Source organism: Onychomys torridus, chromosome 7, assembly GCF_903995425.1.
Source record: "Onychomys torridus chromosome 7, mOncTor1.1, whole genome shotgun sequence".
Taxonomy (NCBI): Eukaryota; Metazoa; Chordata; class Mammalia; order Rodentia; family Cricetidae; genus Onychomys; species Onychomys torridus.
In genome coordinates, this window is record NC_050449.1 from 101,165,719 (window position 1) to 101,182,549 (window position 16,831).

Sequence of the window (16,831 nt, forward strand, 5' to 3'; positions counted from 1 at the left end):
GGCAGAAAACCCTCCCCCGACTCCCACAGAAGTATTCATCTCTATTTCACCTGCTGGTCCAACTGTTTCCGACCCCCGCCTTCCCTAGCAGGGGACTATGTTCTAATTGGTCCCTAGGTCACCCGTCTCAATGCCTACCTTGCTTGGAGGCCTGACTCACATGCAGCCTGGGATACCTGCAAAGCCACTTCTGTCAGCAAACTTGCTGTCACACCCGTGCACACTCCCTCCCTGCACCAGATCCAATGGGAGGGTTTGCTCACCTAACTTGGAATGATACTTCTCATAGGTAGTGGATGCTCCTAGGCTCTGCTGCTGGGGTGTGGGTTGGACTAGCCGACAGCTGGGACTCAACTGATAAGGCGTTAGACAGGGAGAGGCAGCGCTAGGGTTGGGGAACTTATGTTCCTCACTTTACAGGGAGAAACTGAGGCCCAGAAAAGTATACTACAGGGGCTGGAAGATCTCCTGCCAGCAGTGTCTTTGGGCACAGAAGGTCAGTGGTGACGGATGGCATACCTGTGCCTTGTAGCCTAGTACAGCCACTGTAATCCCTGAACTCTTGAAACGTGGCGAGTGCAATTGAAAATGTTAGTTTTCAACCTTGCAAACGTAATAACCCGTATAGTCTGACTGCTGTGGTGTGCAGTACACCCCTATAGTGAGGCAGGCACCGGGGACTTCCATGCGGTTTCTGGAGCCGCTGCAGCAACAACATGCTACCTCAGGTTTAGACAGCAGCAGGAAGACCAACGGAGTGCTTTTGACTGTGGTGGTGACTGAACAGGGTAGGGGCTCTGCCTCAGGGATGCTACTGTGTCCCCACCCACAGAACCTTCCTAAGACTGTCTTCTAAACTGAGGCTTCTGGGGATCTAGCTGCATTAAAAAGGCCCTTGCACTTGACCCAAGGGCCTGAGGCCTGACTCCACCTAGCAACTGTCACCTGGTGTCAGTTAAGCCCAAGCAGGTTCAGAGAGGGGGTGTGGGGTCAGAGCCACCCAATCCTGTAGGGACACATTTCACAATTTCCGGGATGGGGCTGTGATGGGTCACAGTGCAACCTCCAGCTATGAGTATCGGGTGGGTCCCCCTTTTGCTGCTTCTGACACAGTGTTCAAGGGCCCTTGGTGAGTGTCACCCACCCTGACCCCTATTTGCCTTTCGGAAGGTCACCCAAAGCCGTATGACTATTCTTATTGAGAGTTTACTCCTCTGTTGGGCAGGGATCAGTGACCTTGGCCTGCTGAGCAGAGCTGAGAAGGCTTGGGAATTCAAATATACACTGTCTGATCAGGCTTCCATTAGAATGCATGCTGTAGCACTGAGGCAGTCTTGGGACCACAGAGGCTAACAGACACTGAAGGCATGGCTCCTAAGCCTAACCCATCACTATAGCTTACCACAAGTCTTTATACTGGTGAAAGCCCATTCTCGGGAGTCAGAATGCTGAAGATGGAGTCTTCCCTAGACAGTGTCATAGCTCTGAGTCCAAGCATTCTTATCTGAAGGATGAGATGGGGCAAGTGTGGGGGCAAACACCATCACCCAAATTCTCCTGGAGTGAATGTATTAGACCTAAGCCCCATGCCAGGCCTAACAGAGTAGTGATAAAATCACTGTGTCTGGGCCTGCCCCTGGGGGGACTAGGTTGGCCCTTGAAAATACACACAGGGCCCACACCAAAGACCTTGTATTTGAGCCCCTAAATGAACAAAACATAGGGTCTGTTAAAATACATGTACCAATATGCCAGTCATTTTCCTGAACCCACCCCACAGGGCAGCGCTCACCATTGAATGACTTCCAGCTGCTCCGGGGTACAGAGTTAAAGAACCTCCTGCACACAGTGGTACCAGGACCATGGCAGGAGGACGTGGTGGATGCTGAGGAGTGTGCAAGGCGCTGTGAGCCTCTTCTGGACTGTCGGTGAGTGGCTAAGTAGCCTAGATATGGACGAGGGTATGAGAATCTGGGTTGCCAGTTAACCTGTGTCTGCTCCCAGAGCCTTCCACTACAACACGAGTAGCCACGGATGCCAGCTGCTGCCATGGACTCAGTCCTCACCCCACACACAGCTCCACCATTCAAGTCTGTGTGACCTTTTCCAGAAGAAAGGCAAGTGAGAGTTAGAAGGAACGGGGTGAGTAATAAGAGGCATGAATCTTCAGCCCCTGTTGATCTTTCCTTTCTTGCTTCCAGACTATGTACGAACCTGCATTATGGGCAATGGGGTCAGCTACCGGGGCACTGTGGCCAGGACAGCCGATGGCCTGCCCTGCCAAGCCTGGAGCCGCCGGTTCCCCAATGACCACAAGTGAGACAGACACATTGCCACTAGGCTTGAAGCAGAATTTCCCCAGCATACCATATAGTGGTTCTCTGCTTACAGGTACACACCCACACCAAAGAATGGCCTGGAAGAGAACTTTTGTCGAAACCCTGATGGAGACTCCAGAGGCCCCTGGTGCTACACAACAAATCGTAGTGTGCGCTTCCAAAGCTGCGGCATCAAGTCCTGCAGGGAGGGTAAGCAGCTGGTGTCAAGGCTAGGGAGGGAGGGACAAGCCTGTTCCCACTCAGAAACGCACTGGCCCTGTTTCCAGCTGTTTGTGTTTGGTGCAATGGCGAGGATTACCGTGGCGAGGTAGACGTTACAGAGTCGGGACGCGAGTGTCAACGCTGGGACCTGCAGCACCCTCATCTGCACCCTTTCCATCCTAGCAAGTACACGGGCAGAATCCTTAACCTGAGGGTGGGGCTCAGCCCAACTGCGGAGGGGCCTGAGTCCCAGAGTCTTGGTACTACTCGCAGGTTCCTCGACAAAGCTCTGAACGACAACTACTGTCGTAATCCGGATGGATCTGAGCGGCCCTGGTGCTACACCACAGACCCAAACGTCGAACGAGAATTCTGCGACCTTCCCAGTTGCGGTAGGCTGCAGGGACAGGGCCCAGGAAGGAACTTGGCAAAAACTGGCGGGCGCGGCTCAACTTGGGGAGGTAGTAGAGAAGTTAGGCATATGTAGACACCCTCGACAGGCAAGCGCAGCTCCAATTTCAGCTTTCGGGCAGGACCCAACCTGCCACCAACCATCAAAGGATCCAAGTCTCACCGGCGCAACAAGGGCAAGACTTTTAACTGCTTTCGCGGGAAAGGCGAAGATTACCGAGGCACAACCAACACCACCTCTGCGGGTGTTCCCTGCCAGCGGTGGGATGCACAGAGTCCGCACCAGCACCGCTTTGTGCCGGAGAAATATGCTTGCAAGTGAGGTGACAGGGGGGGGGAGCAAGGAGAGTGCGCCTGGGGGTGGGGGCGGAGCTTATGGGAAGGTGCGACCTGGGGGTGGAGTCAGCTGGTTCCAGTCTGCTCCGGGTTGGCAGGCAGGCTAGGTGGGACTCCATCTACCATAAGGGTAGTGCTTGCTTAGGGACCTTCAGGAGAATTTCTGCCGGAATCCTGATGGCTCCGAGGCGCCTTGGTGCTTCACATCTCGACCTGGTTTGCGAGTGGCCTTTTGCTACCAGATCCCACGCTGTACAGAGGAAGTGGTGCCAGAGGGTGAGGCTGGAGCAGATGGTACAGAACCGGGACAGGAATCAGGAACCTACCCTGGGGCTGACCACTGCCCATGCATACCCACCGCAGGCTGCTATCACGGCTCGGGTGAACAGTATCGCGGCTTCGTCAGCAAGACCCGCAAAGGCGTTCAGTGCCAGCACTGGTCCGCAGAGACACCACACAAGCCACAGTGAGTGTGCGCCCACAACCCAGATTGGACCCCAACTCTAGGGCAAAATGCCTTGGCTTCTTGTTTGTGAGCCTGAAGAGGATCTGACTGGCCTGCTATGGACCACCCCCTAGATTCACACCCACCTCAGCACCGCAGGCCGGACTGGAGGCAAACTTCTGCCGGAACCCAGATGGGGATAGCCATGGGCCTTGGTGCTATACTTCAGATCCAGCCACCCTGTTTGACTACTGTGCCCTACAGCGCTGTGGTGAGTGCTGAATACTCTTTCCCTTGGTTGGGCGTCAGACTTCACATCCAAAGACTGGCTCCCTTAACCTGAATGAACTTGGTCTTTTAGATGATGACCAGCCACCATCCATCCTGGACCCCCCAGGTACAAGCTTGGGCCAATTGTGGGTACAGCTTTTTTGACACTGACCCTCACTGAAAACTCCATCCCACCCCATCATCCAGACCAGGTGCAGTTTGAAGAGTGTGGCAAGAGGGTTGATAAGAGCAACAAACTCCGTGTGGTGGGGGGCCATCCTGGGAGCTCACCATGGACAGTCAGCTTGCGGAACAGGTGAGGCTTAAGTGCTTATCTCAGGAAAGGAGCTGAGGCTGTAAACTCTGTGGTTGTGCCAGCAGGGAATTGGATGCCTGGCCCTGCACCCAGAGGTCCTTGCCAAAATGGCAGATCTTGCATGTGTCCCAGGACTCACTGTTGCTTCTAATCTACTCTAGACAGGGCCAGCACTTCTGTGGGGGGTCCCTAGTGATGGAGCAGTGGGTACTGACTGCCCGGCAATGCGTCTGGTCATGGTGAGCCTCCCTTGGGTTTAGGGACTGGGTCTCCCAATTTACCTTCATCCTACCTCTCCCTGCCACTGTCCCCACCACCCCAGCCACTGTCCCCAGGAAGGCCAACAAGCAAAACAAATTGGGACAGCTGACTAGGAGCAAGAATGGTTTAGCAGTCTCTTTCTCCCAGCCATGAACCTCTCACAGGATATGAGGTATGGTTGGGTACCCTCAACCAGAACCCACAGCCTGGAGAGGCAAACCTGCAGAGGGTCCCAGTGGCCAAGACAGTGTGCGGACCTGCAGGTTCCCATCTTGTTCTGCTCAAGCTGGAGAGGTGCGTGGACAAGTTGAGAGGGTATGAGGTAGGGCTGGCCCTGTGGCCACAGGTCCTGAATACCCCCATTCCTGCTAAAGACCCGTGACCTTGAACCATCATGTGGCCCGCATCTGCCTGCCTCCTGAGCAGTATGTGGTACCTCCAGGGACCAAGTGTGAGATTGCAGGCTGGGGCGAATCCAAAGGTAAGAGCATAGCACACAGACATGGACTGTTCCAGGCCGGTGGCCCTGCACTGGTTTTGGCTCAGGGGTCCTTTCCTTACCATTCTCCTCATTCCAGGTACAAGCAGTAACACAGTCCTTCATGTGGCCTCCATGAAGGTCATCTCCAACCAGGAATGCAATGTGAAACACCGAGGACATGTACAAGAGAGTGAGATATGCACCGAAGGATTGATGGTCCCTACAGGGGCTTGTGAGGTCAGTGGTGGAGCTCTTGGGCCAGTTTGGGAAGGGTTGGGAGCGGGAATACTACTGGATTACCAAGGGGTTGGGGGTGACGGGAGGCTAGTCACTGCCAAGGTCCAGAGCCTTCACCAGTTCTCCTACCTGCCAGGGTGACTACGGGGGACCACTTGCCTGCTATACCCATGACTGCTGGGTCCTAGAGGGACTTATAATCCCTAACAGAGTGTGTGCACGGCCCCAGTGGCCAGCTGTCTTCACACGTGTGTCTGTGTTTGTGGACTGGATTAACAAGGTCATGCAGCTGGAGTAGGCCTGGTTTTGATCCCTTAGGGATGATAAGACTTCTCAAACATAAAGCAACCTTTCTCTCTGTCTGTACAGAGTGCTTCTTAGTCTCTGCTTCTAGGGAATGAGGTGGGGACTCCTTGGAGGCGGCTTGGTGGTTTAAGCCCAGCCCACACTTGGCTGGGTGTTCTGATCCTGTAACAACTTCACAGTGTGTGTACTGTGGATGGGCAGGGTGTCGCTCATCTTCCAGAGGCACTTCTGGGAATGCAAGGACAGTGCAGAGCATTTTCCAACAGATGAGACTGTAGCAGAAAGTCCCAGTTGGCCAGGACAGACGGGGTAGAGTCTCTCATGGCTCCTCTCTGACAGATGACAGAGATGAATCCACTGTGGATATCAAACCCAAGACCAAGGGTTTCTGAACCCCAGGGTGGGTCTGGGATTGGGGATGGCTTGGTACAAAGTACCAGCACAAACCAGGCTCTGTGTCCTTATTTATTATGACTACGTAGTCCATATTCCTCTGCCCACTCATCCAGAGTCCAGAGCCCAGGAAACCTCGTGGCTGTTCTGCCAGATCCAAGAGCAAAGTGCGAAATGGACTGGCTAGTTCACGCAGGACGGTAGAGCTTCAGCTGCCCAAGTGTGTGTGCAGCCAAAGCACAGTATTCATGAAGCTGTCTGACTCCACCTCCACCTCTGACAGCGCATGGGTGCTTTTGGGATAGAGCAGGAGCCTGTGTGAGCAGCAACACATGAGGTTAGAGGATCCTGTCCTGCTTACCTGCCACTAGCCGCCAGGACTATCCTCTGACACTCACCGAACAGGCACATTCCGGGCCTTGAGGGCACGGTAATACTCCATACCCTGCTTGAAGGGTACACGCCGGTCCTCTTGGCCCAGCATCAGTAACACTGGTGTCTTCACCTAGGTTTTTGGGGAGCAAGGAGTGAGCTGAACTCTGGATTCTGGATGGCTAGGTGGCACACACACAAGGATACCTGGGTACCTGAGGAATGTACTTGATGGGTGATTTATCCAGCATCTCCTCCCACACATTCAAGTTTGGCAGGCAGTCACTGCTATACCGGAAGCCAGCCTCCACCACACACCTATAAAAAAAGACCAAGCTGATGCAGACTGCAGGATCTCCATGGGAATTTGGGGTAGAAGGAAGGACAGGGACCTTTGATGCACACTCACCAATCAGGGATGTCAGTGGAGCCCATCATGGAGGCAATATTGATCACAGGGTTCCGGGCTATACAGGCACTATAGGTGTCTGGGTACTGACCAATCAGGTGGCAGGAGAGGAAACCACCATGGGAACCACCCATAAGGGCCACACGGCTTGCATCAAAGTGTTCCTCCTGAAGTACCTGCTCCACTGCAAACTAAAGGGTAGGCAGAGCATACTGCAGCTAGCTTCCTGTCAGCTGACTAGAGCCACGGATCCACCCTCCCTGTCCAGGAGCCCCAGGACCCTGCTACCTGAACATCCTTCACATCCTGGTAGCCCACATTGCCAGGGAGGGAAAGGATGTTGTCTTGGCCAAAGCCAGTGGAGCCACGATAGTTCACTAAAAGTGGGAGACAAGATAGTTTTCTCAGTCCTGTGGACCCCAATTCATCTGTCTGTGAAGTAGGCCCTGAGACTAGCTGCATCATAGGCTGTCAAGGGGAAGCAGTCAAGAGATATGAGGTTGCTACTCAGAGTCCACAGCATCCTTTCCATGGAAGCATCAAGTTAATCCACATGATCACCAGGTTATGGAGCCAGAGGCTGGGTCATGGCAATTTCTAGTGGTGGTTTTCTTTTTTATTTTTATTTTTTTGAGACAAGGTTTCTTAGTGTGGCCCTGGCTGTCTTGGCTCTCGCTCTGTAGTCCAGGCTGGCCTCAAACTCAGAGATCTGCCACCTCTGCCTCCTGAGTGCTCAGATTAAAGGTGTGCACCACCTCACCCAGCCCTAGTAGTGGCTTCTAAAGAAAGAGCTATAGAAAAGCCTAGTGAAGAGTGACTAGTGACTACCCAGCCACAGGCGTATACTCCACTGAACCCGAGGGAAACTGCAGGTCCTTTCTTACCCAGCAGCACTGCAAAGCCCATCTTGCAAAGCATGGCTGGGAACAGCATCCAGGCAGTGACAAAGGATGAGTGGGGTCCCCCTGCAGACAGGAAAGAGGATGAACGGGCCAGCTGGGAGGAGTGGGAGGAGGGCAAGGGCTTTAGGTAGATACCTACCGTGGGGCATGACTACCATGGGCACCTGGGTCTTATCTGGAGGGTTGCTAGGCTGCAAAAGGATTGCTTCAAAGTCAAGGTCAGCTGCAGGGAGAAAGTAGTAATCAGCAAGACCAGGGCTGCTTCACACGGGCTTCCCCAGCCAAGGCCCCATCTGTAGCTATGACATGAGTCTGATCAAGAGAAACAGGCCTGACCAAGGTAGCTCATACCATGACACATGGACCCCCTAAGGCTTGTGATATTTCTGCCTCGTCAGAGACCCCAATGTCTGAAAAGAGCATTCTGACATAGTCACATAAGCCTTGTGTGTGGCCTATTCTCTTTGGGTCTTAGTTTTCTCAGAGAATATGCCTCGGCAGGACCCAGTGCTGATGACCACAGCAGGTACTCAGATCTCTGGATGCTACTCCGAATGACCATAAAAACAGAAACATTTTGGAGGAAATCCTAGGAAGCCTGAGCTTGGAAGGATCACTACACATGCTGTGTGCTGGGGATCTGGAGAAGGTGTTAATCTGCTGTTGGCCCAGCTCACCATATTGCACATTCTCTTGGTCTGGAGGTGGATGTAGCACACGGATGCCCCAGTGGATGTCAGGTATGGGTTCAGCCTCCTCCAGGGACACCCATGACACAGACTGCTCCTTCCCAGCAGGAGGCAGGAACCCAACTTTCTGCCAAGGGGAAGGAAAATGTCACAGGTGCCCAGGTCTCAGGAAGCCATCTCTAAAGGGTACAGCATAGCTTCTTGTGAGTGGTAATATGCCAGTATACATCCACATATGAACCACTCCCAACTACTTCCACAGTTCTTGGCTTCTAGGTTCTTCTGTCTCCCTGTACTCTAATACCACAGGACTGGGCACTTCTGTGGGCACATTGTTCAGGACAGCACAAATGCTAGCTAGCCCCTTGTTCCTACTCATGAGTGCCATGCCCAGTTAATCATAGGACTAGTCTCTGCCCTTCTACTTGCTGACCAGCCATGCTCAGCCTTTGGGCTCAATTCTATTATCCTGGAAGCTTGTAACTCCTGCCTTCTAGCCTGGGACTCACCAATACTCACCAGGCTCGGGGGCAGGTTGGGTGTGGAGAATTGTGCCACCATCAGGTCTTGGTCAATTGTAAGTAGCTTCCAGCTTCCACCTGAGCCCCCTAGAGGAAGCAGATGATAGTAAGTGCCTGGTGGGACCACCACTTTTGTGCCTTATGTACCTCTTATGAACACTTAACTGCACATGTCCTGGGTAAGCCTCCTGTTCAATCCCTTGTTTATCTGACAGACACTGGCTATGCTCAGGAACTGCCAGACCTAGGGACACAGAAAGCTACCATGGTACTCTACATACTCCAGTGGCTGCAGTGTAAAAAGGATGGCAGCCTAGCCCAAAGAACAGGGTCGAAGAAAGGGGACTGGATGTGTGTAGTGGGTAGCCATTCCAGCTTTGATCTGGAAGTTCCAACCCCCATTGAGGCTTCGGTAACTGTCACGTCTACAAGGCGGGACTGAGAGAGGACCCTGAAGACCCAAGATCCGGATGCTCCAGCTCTCTTGGTTCCTGGACCCTGGACGCTGGAGGTAGACCAAGCAGAGTTCTCCAGAGAACACTGCCGGACTGCACTTCACCTTTCCCAGACCCTGTAACTTATCCCTTCATTTGTAAGTTACCCCACAAAAATAAACCTCCCTTTTAACTACCCGGAGTGGCCTTAATAATTTCACCAATAAAAGGGGACTGGATGTGGGGGTCTAAGGTTTATTTATTCACTTATTTATTTATGTATATTAAGCAATGAGCTATGTCCCAACCCAGAGATATAGAATTAGAACAAGATTTTGGCATCTGTGGTGGTCTGACTGAAAATGGCCTCCATAGGTTCACAAGGAGGGGCACTATTAGGAGGTGTGGGCTTGCTGGAGGAAGTGTGTCACTGGGAGTGCGCTTTGAGGTTTCAGAAGCTCAAGCCAGGCCCAGTGTCTCTCTTCCTGCTGCCTGCCGATCCAGATGTGGAACTCTGGGCTCCTTCTCCAGCACCATGTCCGCCTGAGTGCTGCCATGCTCCCCACCATGACGATAATAGACTAAACCTCTGAAACTGTAAGCCAGCCCCAATTAAATTCTTTCCTTACCACCATGGCCATGGTGTCTCTTCACAGCAATAGAAACCCTGACTGACAGCTTCTTTCTGGGGGAGTATGTAGAGTCAGGGCAGGCCGAGCACTCAAAGGCCGTTTCAGAGGCAGACAATAGGCTTACTTGTGGAAAGCTAGGGAATCAGTCCAACAAAGGTTTCTCCAAGGTCTGGGAAGGAGGTGGATTGACTGCTGACAGCTTGGCAACAAAGGTCTGCAGACTCTGGGGTGGGGGGGGCTTTGGGGCCAGGGCTTAGGGAGGCGAGTGCAAAAGGGCAGCAGAGCAAAGGTGGCAGTGTGTTGCTCAGATCCTGAAGGCTGTGGAACAGGGCTGGAGGGATGGCTCAGAGGTTAAGAGCACTGGCTGCTCTTCCGGAGGTCCTGAGTTCAATTCCCAGCACCCACAGGGTGGCTCACAGCCATCTGTAATTTAATCTGGAGCCCTCTTCTGGTGTGCGGGCAGAATACTGTACACATAATAAATAATAAATCTTTTTTTAAGAATGACTGCTGCCTCATGTCAAGCTCCAGCTCCACTCCTTACATGGCTGCCTATCCACCACCCTGCCCTCACCCCCTCTACAAAAGTCCTGCTCACCAGCTGTCAGGGAGGTAACACTGCCCGTCTGGGTGTCCACAGCAAACAGGTCCTTAAACAGAGGGGAGACCACATGTAGTACCACATCCAACAGCCCCATGGGTCTTATCCCTATTTCTTTCTACAATCTTAGGGACACTTTGGCCTATGGTGATGGCTACTGGATCCAGGTTCAAATCTCAGTTCCTTCATAACTTACTAGACATTCCCAGGCAAGGTACAGGAATGCCACTGAGCCCCACTTGAGGATATAAGAACAAATGACATCACACCCAAAAGACCATGGCACATTATGGGTACCCTCACTCATCCTTCAAGGAGAACTCATCTAGTCTCCATCAATTGGCCTTATAGTGTTTAGGGACCCATCTCAAAGACAGCCCCAGGTTTTCCACCTGGAAAACAGGCCTAGGGCTCTGCTGTGGGGCACCACATCTGATCCCCTCAAGGAAAAGCAAGTCCAGCAGACGCTGAAAAGCCTGGAAGGGGGCAGGAAGACTTTGGGGCTGGCATTCCTCTAGGCACATATATTCACTCTGCCCCGGGTTCTGGCTCCTTGGCAGAAATCATAGGCAAATGTCAGTGTTCCCTCTCAATATAATTGGGGCTCTTACCTGCCGGCTGCGCTGCGCTGAGTCAAAGACCACTCTCTGGCTGTCAGCTGACCAGCAGCCCAGAGGCAGAAGACTGCAGTAGACCCCAGAGAAGTTCTCTGCAAAGACAGGAGGGCTTGGGTTGCATCTAAGAGTGCAGGTTTGGGGGATCAAGACTGTGACATTAGGGAATTCACACGGGACCCCTAAGATCTGTGGTAGAATGACAGTCCCATACATGACAATGAGGAGTAGGAGGGGAAGGGGAAGGGGGAGGGACTTCTGAGGACCTGAAGAGGCAGAGCTGCCCAAGCCTCTAAGGCAAACATGGATGTTTTCCTATGAGTTGTTCTCTTTTGGGCTCTGGCAACATTAAGTGCCTTAACATTAAGATCACATGTGTTTGTCCACTAGAGTGCTGAGTACAGCACCTGGCATAGGATCGCAATAAGCCCCGCCTTTCACTATCATCCTCTTCCCAAGGTGGAGATAACCACAAGTGAAGAAACAGAAGCCCATGGAGGCCAGAGCCCTATCCAAGGACAGATAGCGGGCAGAGCTGAGATTCAAACTAGGTCCCCATTATTGTGTCCTTGCAGACCAAAGAAGACATGTGCTAAGGATGAAATATAGGTTTGCACATGTTAGCCATGTGCTTTACCACTGGGCTGTATTCCCGCAGCTTTGTCCACTGGACTCTTGGAACTTTCTGGGTGACTTTCATCCCCATATCCTTGGGATGGCCCAGGACTGCTAGCAGAGCTGTAAACACCTGAGGTCAAACCTCTTAGCCAGGAGCCACCTTTCCAGAGGAGGAGCTGACTTAGCCTGGACAAAGGTTGCTGGGGTGGGGTGGAATACAGAGCAACACAGAAAACCCTCAGACCCCGTGCTTCTCGGGCAGAACATGCTAAACTAGTACACTTTCTGAGACTCACCCCAAGCCAACTTGGGCTGCTAGGATCTCAGTTTTAATCTAGCCCACAACTTTCTATTAGACTATCTTCTATCCCTGTGGGGGTTGGGCACAGGGCTGGACCAGCAAGGAGGATGAGAAACAGACAGCAGAACCGTAGGCTCTATTGATTTCCCCTGCCAGGCACCCCTCACCTCCTAGCTGCCGAGGTACAATGTCCACCACCACTGAAGTGATCTTGGTGTACCAGTCATACTGCAAGAGAACACAATGGTCAAACCCACCAGAGCATGGATCTCAGGGCACAGAGCTCTGTATCTATCCCTTGCAATGGCAACTCTGAACAACCTTGGGGAAAGGTGGGACTGATCTATTTCCTTTATGGTATCCTGGACCAGATATCCACAAGGGTCTCAGATAGGCATGTACCTTGGGCTTCTACCAGACACTCAGAGCTCTCCTTGGGCAGGGGCTGGGACTGTGCAACTCCTCACTATATCCTAGCTCCTTGTAGAGCCTGGCTACTTGTGGAAGGGAACTAAGAGACAGACATCTCTGTAGTTGGAGGATGCTCTTGAGGTGGTGAGCTCTCAGAGTATTCAAGCCTCCAGGTCCTACCTTGAAAGGTCAGGCCACTAATACAGTGAGGATAGGAGAAGACCCAAGAGGGAGATGATGCTGATCCTTTAGCTCTCATCCCCCGGCAAGAAGCTAACCATCCTTCTACCCCCATCCATCCATCTCCAGCTCACCAGGCAGAGCTGGCTACACTGATGATGAGGGCCTAGAGATGGGTACCGCAGGTAGACGATGCGACACTGGTCTGGGCTCAGACGAGGAGAACAAACAGCCAGGGAATCATCCGAGAGTAACTCTAGGCCATACAGAAGTATGAGTATCACGTAGATAGGGAAAGGCTAATGTGTGTCAGGAAAGCACATGTGGGTACCAGTCACTCACCACACTTTCCCCCGCTCAGGTCCACATAGTATAGGGCTGATCTGGAATGGTCAGAAAGACACTCAGCTCCATGGTCAGATGGACTGCAGGGCCCTCTGCCCTGCCCCACTTCCTCACCTGCGATTGGTGCAGAAGCGGATACCTAGCCGGAAGGGTTCATGCCACCAGCCCACAAACACTACCCCTGTGTCTCCAGGGGCCCAGAAAGCCTGGAAACGAGACCACAGGGAGATATAAACAAGAGGTAGCTGCTCAAACAGGAATCCCCAACTGCAGGAGGGGCACAGCTACTAAGCTACTGCTGACCTGTCCAGGGGACACATTTTCAGGGACGCCCTCAAGCACTGAGATGTTGCCGCTCTCGATGTCCAGCACGCAGAGAACAGGGATGCTTTTGGAAACCATGGTTTCTCCCCAGTCTTCGTAAAACACAAACTGATCCCCCTGAGAACAGAGGACACTCAATGCCCAGAGTGTCTACAGAACCCTGCCCTGCCTCCTGGAAGCCAATGCCTCCCCAGGTTCATTAGGTGCCGCACAGGGAGTACACTGAGTTACAGGGTAGCCCGGTAGGGCCTTCATGGCCTGGCCACACCACAAGCACCTTAATGGCCTGGTCTGGCTTCTTCGGCCTGGCCATTTCATCATCACTGGCACTGATGTCCAAGGCTTTGGTTTGAAAGAAGGATTCCGCCTTGGGGCGCTTCTTCTCCGCCACATACAACAAGTGTGTCTCTGAGTATGACCAGGAAAGGCAGCCAAAGCAGTCTGGATGCAGGGAGGGATGGTTAGAGGGAGCCCAACACTATGGTTGCCCCATCTTGCCACCCTGCCTGCTTACCAGCCAGGTGCCTCACCATCCTCATAAACAGGCCCATGTTTCTCCAGTGCTGACAGGTTGAAGCTCTTGAGCTTTCGGTTCTTCTCCCAGACCTGAGGACATCCGGGCATCAGGCTGTCTGCCCCACAACAGAGCCTTAGCTGTGGGGCCAAAGTCACCTATGGCCTGCCACCTCACCCCTTGCAAACTCACCTCCAGGAACTGTTTTTCCTCCCCTGAAACTGGGCCCCCAGCCTTGCGCAGCACAGCTTTCATGGTGCCCGAAGGCGACTCTCTGCTCAGCAGCCTGAGTACAGGGTTGTAGGTCAGGATTAAGCCAAACCCTAGCACATAGCCCTGTGCTGCCCCTTTTCTGGTCACAACCTCTTAGGTGAGACTCTCTCTCTCCTTCCTTTCTTTATAAGTCTTTAATCAGTCTTATAAGTTCAGAGGAGGCAGCACAGGATACTATCTCCCAGCTAACTCCTAGATAAGACTCTCGAGGCTCTGATCCCATACCAGCCCATGAAGCACTTCCAGCCTCAAGCTAGCTGGCCTTGTCTCTCTTCCTTAGGTTAGTGACTTGACTCTCTCCAGACCACCAGGGACCTAGGACCTAGTTTGGAAGAAGCTTCTAGTTCTTATCAGGCCATGTCTCCAGAGACCAAACAAGCTCTCAAGGGACAGGGATCTGGTTCTTTGAAGAACTGACGCTACCCAAAGCTGCCCCTGAAGGGGATACGTAAAGAGCTCCACGTCCTAAGGACACATGGTAAGCATACATGAAAGGCTGGCATGGCAGGTGGCTGTGGTCTTGTCTGCAAATTCCTTCTCTCACACTTACTCCCCCCGGGTCTCCACACTGTTGCCTGCAGGCCCAGCAAACACCACCGAGTCTCCATCATGGAACACTAGGTATTGGCGGCAGAATCGGATGTTCTCCATTCGTTCCAAGTCCCTCTGAGTCCATTCTGCAAGGGAGGCATGAGGGTGCTCAACTTGTCTGGGCCAGTTTGGGTCACTGCCCACCAACCAAGGCCTACCTTTCCCTAGTAAAGCCTGGGCAACTCTTCACTTGACATAACATAAGCCTAGGCTTCCAGAGCCTGAGCTGACAGCCACTTGGAGAGAACCCACTGCGGACCAACCATGGAATTTTTTTTTTTCTTTTTGGTTTTTCGAGTCAGGGTTTCTCTGTGTAGCTTTTGCCTTTCCTGGAACTCGCTTGGTAGCCCAGGCTGGCCTCGAACTCACAGAGATCCGCCCGGCTCTGCCTCCCGAGTGCTGGGATTAAAGGCGTGCGCCACCACCGCCCGGCCCAACCGTGCAATTTTAAGGGCAACATAACGTGTTCAGGCTGGAGAGCCCTGCGAGGTCCACACCTTGCACCCAAGTCTGAATTTCACTCCCACACCCTCAACTGATTCACGGGCATGACTAACCAGTAAGGCCGGTACAGCCCACAAAACACTGTGCGCAGGAACTACGGCTGGGTTTCCTCCCCGTACTCGTGTGTACCGTCAAGCAGAGAGCCCTCCACATTCCCCACCTCGCCATCTGGGTGCACTGCCCGTCGCCACCCAGTTCCCTCGGTCTACACACCAGTGTGCACCGTCCGATAGAGGCCCCCATACTGCGTGGTGACCTCCGGGCCCAGGCAGGCGGCGCTCAGATTAGGCTGGCGGCTAAGGCCCCGGTACAGCGCTGCCGCCTCCTGGGGCTCACTCAGCAGCACCTGCGCAGGGGACACACCAGGGTCAGGCTCAGCCCGGGCTACTGAGGCCACGGGGGCCGCGGGCCGAGCCCTCACCTGACGCTCCATAATCCTTTCCAGGAGCAGCTAAAGCCCGGAAGTGAGTCTTAGGGGCGGGGCCTAGGGCGGCCCCCAGTTTCCGCTAAACCCGGAGGCGACCTGGGACAGGCAGGGCCTTGTACAAGCCCGGGCCCGTCGGCAGGGGGCGGGGCCTAGAAGGAGCCGCCCGGAGGGGAGGGGCGGTGAACTAGTGAAAATGGACTAGGCCAACGGAGGCAGAACCTGAGAGTCGAGACCCGGCCTTTTTAGAGAAGGGGAGGAGTGGGTATCCGAGAAGTAGGGCAGCGGAACACAGAGCCGGTGTTCGGGGAGAGGCGAGGTCGGGGAGGAGCGAAGGAAGACAGGTTGTGAGCTGAAAGCCGCAAGGTCTGAGAGCAGGCGCTGAGCATTCGAAGGGCGGGGCTTCAGAGGAACACCAGTGATTCCTTAAGGACGAGAAGAAGGGTGGGAACCGAACACTGGGACTAGCGGGGCCGTGAAGCCCGTAACGTTGTGGGGCAGGGCATCCGCACGGACTTCTTTTAGCTCTGGGGCCGATTACGAGGTCTCTCCCCATCTACTGTAAGCCAGAGAGATAGGAGGAGAAAAGGCAGGTTCCTGGGCGGAGTCCTGGGGCGCCTGGCAAAGAAGGGCGAGGTTGAACTCTCAGGGTGTTGCCCCAGCTTATCGATGACCAGACTTGCCCTAAAGTTATCTGTTTCCACAGCCTCAACCCGCCCTTCTCAGTGGCTCATTGCTGCGAATCGTGAGCAGGTTGGGTCTCAGCCTACCCGAAGAGCAGAGGTCCTGGTGGGGTCAGAGTACACCTAAGAGTACACAGCGAGCATGCTGTGGAAAGAAGAGCCTAGGCAGACACAGGGCTAGATTGGCTTAGGTGACAACAGAGAGCAATTAGCACTTGGCCAACAGTAGGTCTCTCCCCTCCTCCATATAGCCTGAGCCTGGCTGGTCTTTCAAACCAGCTCCGGATCCCCTTGAATGAGTGCTTTCCTTCTTACCCAAAGTAAAATTGATATTCTTTTTGTTTTATCTCTGTTTCTTATTTTCTAGTGATGCTTGAATTATATTGTTTCTCTACATAGTCCTGGCCTCGAACTCACAGAGACCCACCTGACTCTGCATCCCAAGTGCTGGGATTAAAGGTGTGGCCCACCACATTCATCTTGAATTATTGTT

The 16,831-nt window shown here is 53.4% G+C and overlaps 2 protein-coding genes across 2 annotated transcripts; one reads left to right on the forward strand and one right to left on the reverse strand.

The window, feature by feature from the left end:
* Positions 1–253: 253 nt before the first annotated feature.
* On the forward strand, positions 254–7,420 carry Mst1 (macrophage stimulating 1). Its single transcript, XM_036192705.1, has 18 exons — positions 254–289; positions 1,781–1,928; positions 2,005–2,117; positions 2,202–2,316; positions 2,392–2,528; positions 2,606–2,726; positions 2,814–2,932; positions 3,074–3,269; positions 3,433–3,563; positions 3,651–3,753; positions 3,867–4,003; positions 4,094–4,129; positions 4,210–4,318; positions 4,480–4,557; positions 4,727–4,873; positions 4,954–5,060; positions 5,158–5,297; positions 5,434–7,420. The coding sequence occupies exons 1-18, from the start codon at positions 274–276 to the stop codon at positions 5,593–5,595; spliced, it is 2,115 nt and encodes a 704-aa protein (XP_036048598.1). The 5' UTR covers positions 254–273; the 3' UTR covers positions 5,596–7,420.
* Apeh (acylaminoacyl-peptide hydrolase) lies at positions 6,055–15,766 on the reverse strand. Its single transcript, XM_036192704.1, has 22 exons — positions 15,653–15,766; positions 15,445–15,577; positions 14,687–14,813; positions 14,056–14,149; positions 13,880–13,955; positions 13,627–13,790; positions 13,329–13,466; positions 13,140–13,231; positions 13,023–13,063; positions 12,815–12,936; positions 12,257–12,317; positions 11,168–11,265; positions 10,554–10,605; positions 8,888–8,976; positions 8,357–8,495; positions 7,819–7,902; positions 7,662–7,742; positions 7,066–7,154; positions 6,778–6,968; positions 6,584–6,686; positions 6,395–6,501; positions 6,055–6,310 (listed from the first exon to the last, which is right to left on the reverse strand). The coding sequence occupies exons 1-22, from the start codon at positions 15,662–15,664 to the stop codon at positions 6,205–6,207; spliced, it is 2,199 nt and encodes a 732-aa protein (XP_036048597.1). The 5' UTR covers positions 15,665–15,766; the 3' UTR covers positions 6,055–6,204.
* Between the last annotated feature and the right edge of the window lie 1,065 nt (positions 15,767–16,831).

Excerpts from the sequence above, each read along its gene's own strand:
- Mst1 (XM_036192705.1), top strand. Across the intron at positions 3,564-3,650 it reads AGAGGAAGTGGTGCCAGAGG|GCTGCTATCACGGCTCGGGT; the intron begins GTGAGGCTGGAG and ends TACCCACCGCAG. Across the intron at positions 4,130-4,209 it reads ATCCATCCTGGACCCCCCAG|ACCAGGTGCAGTTTGAAGAG; the intron begins GTACAAGCTTGG and ends CCCATCATCCAG.
- Apeh (XM_036192704.1), bottom strand. Across the intron at positions 6,969-7,065 it reads AGGATGTGAAGGATGTTCAG|TTTGCAGTGGAGCAGGTACT; the intron begins GTAGCAGGGTCC and ends CCTACCCTTTAG. Across the intron at positions 6,687-6,777 it reads TCCACTGACATCCCTGATTG|GTGTGTGGTGGAGGCTGGCT; the intron begins GTGAGTGTGCAT and ends CTTTTTTTATAG.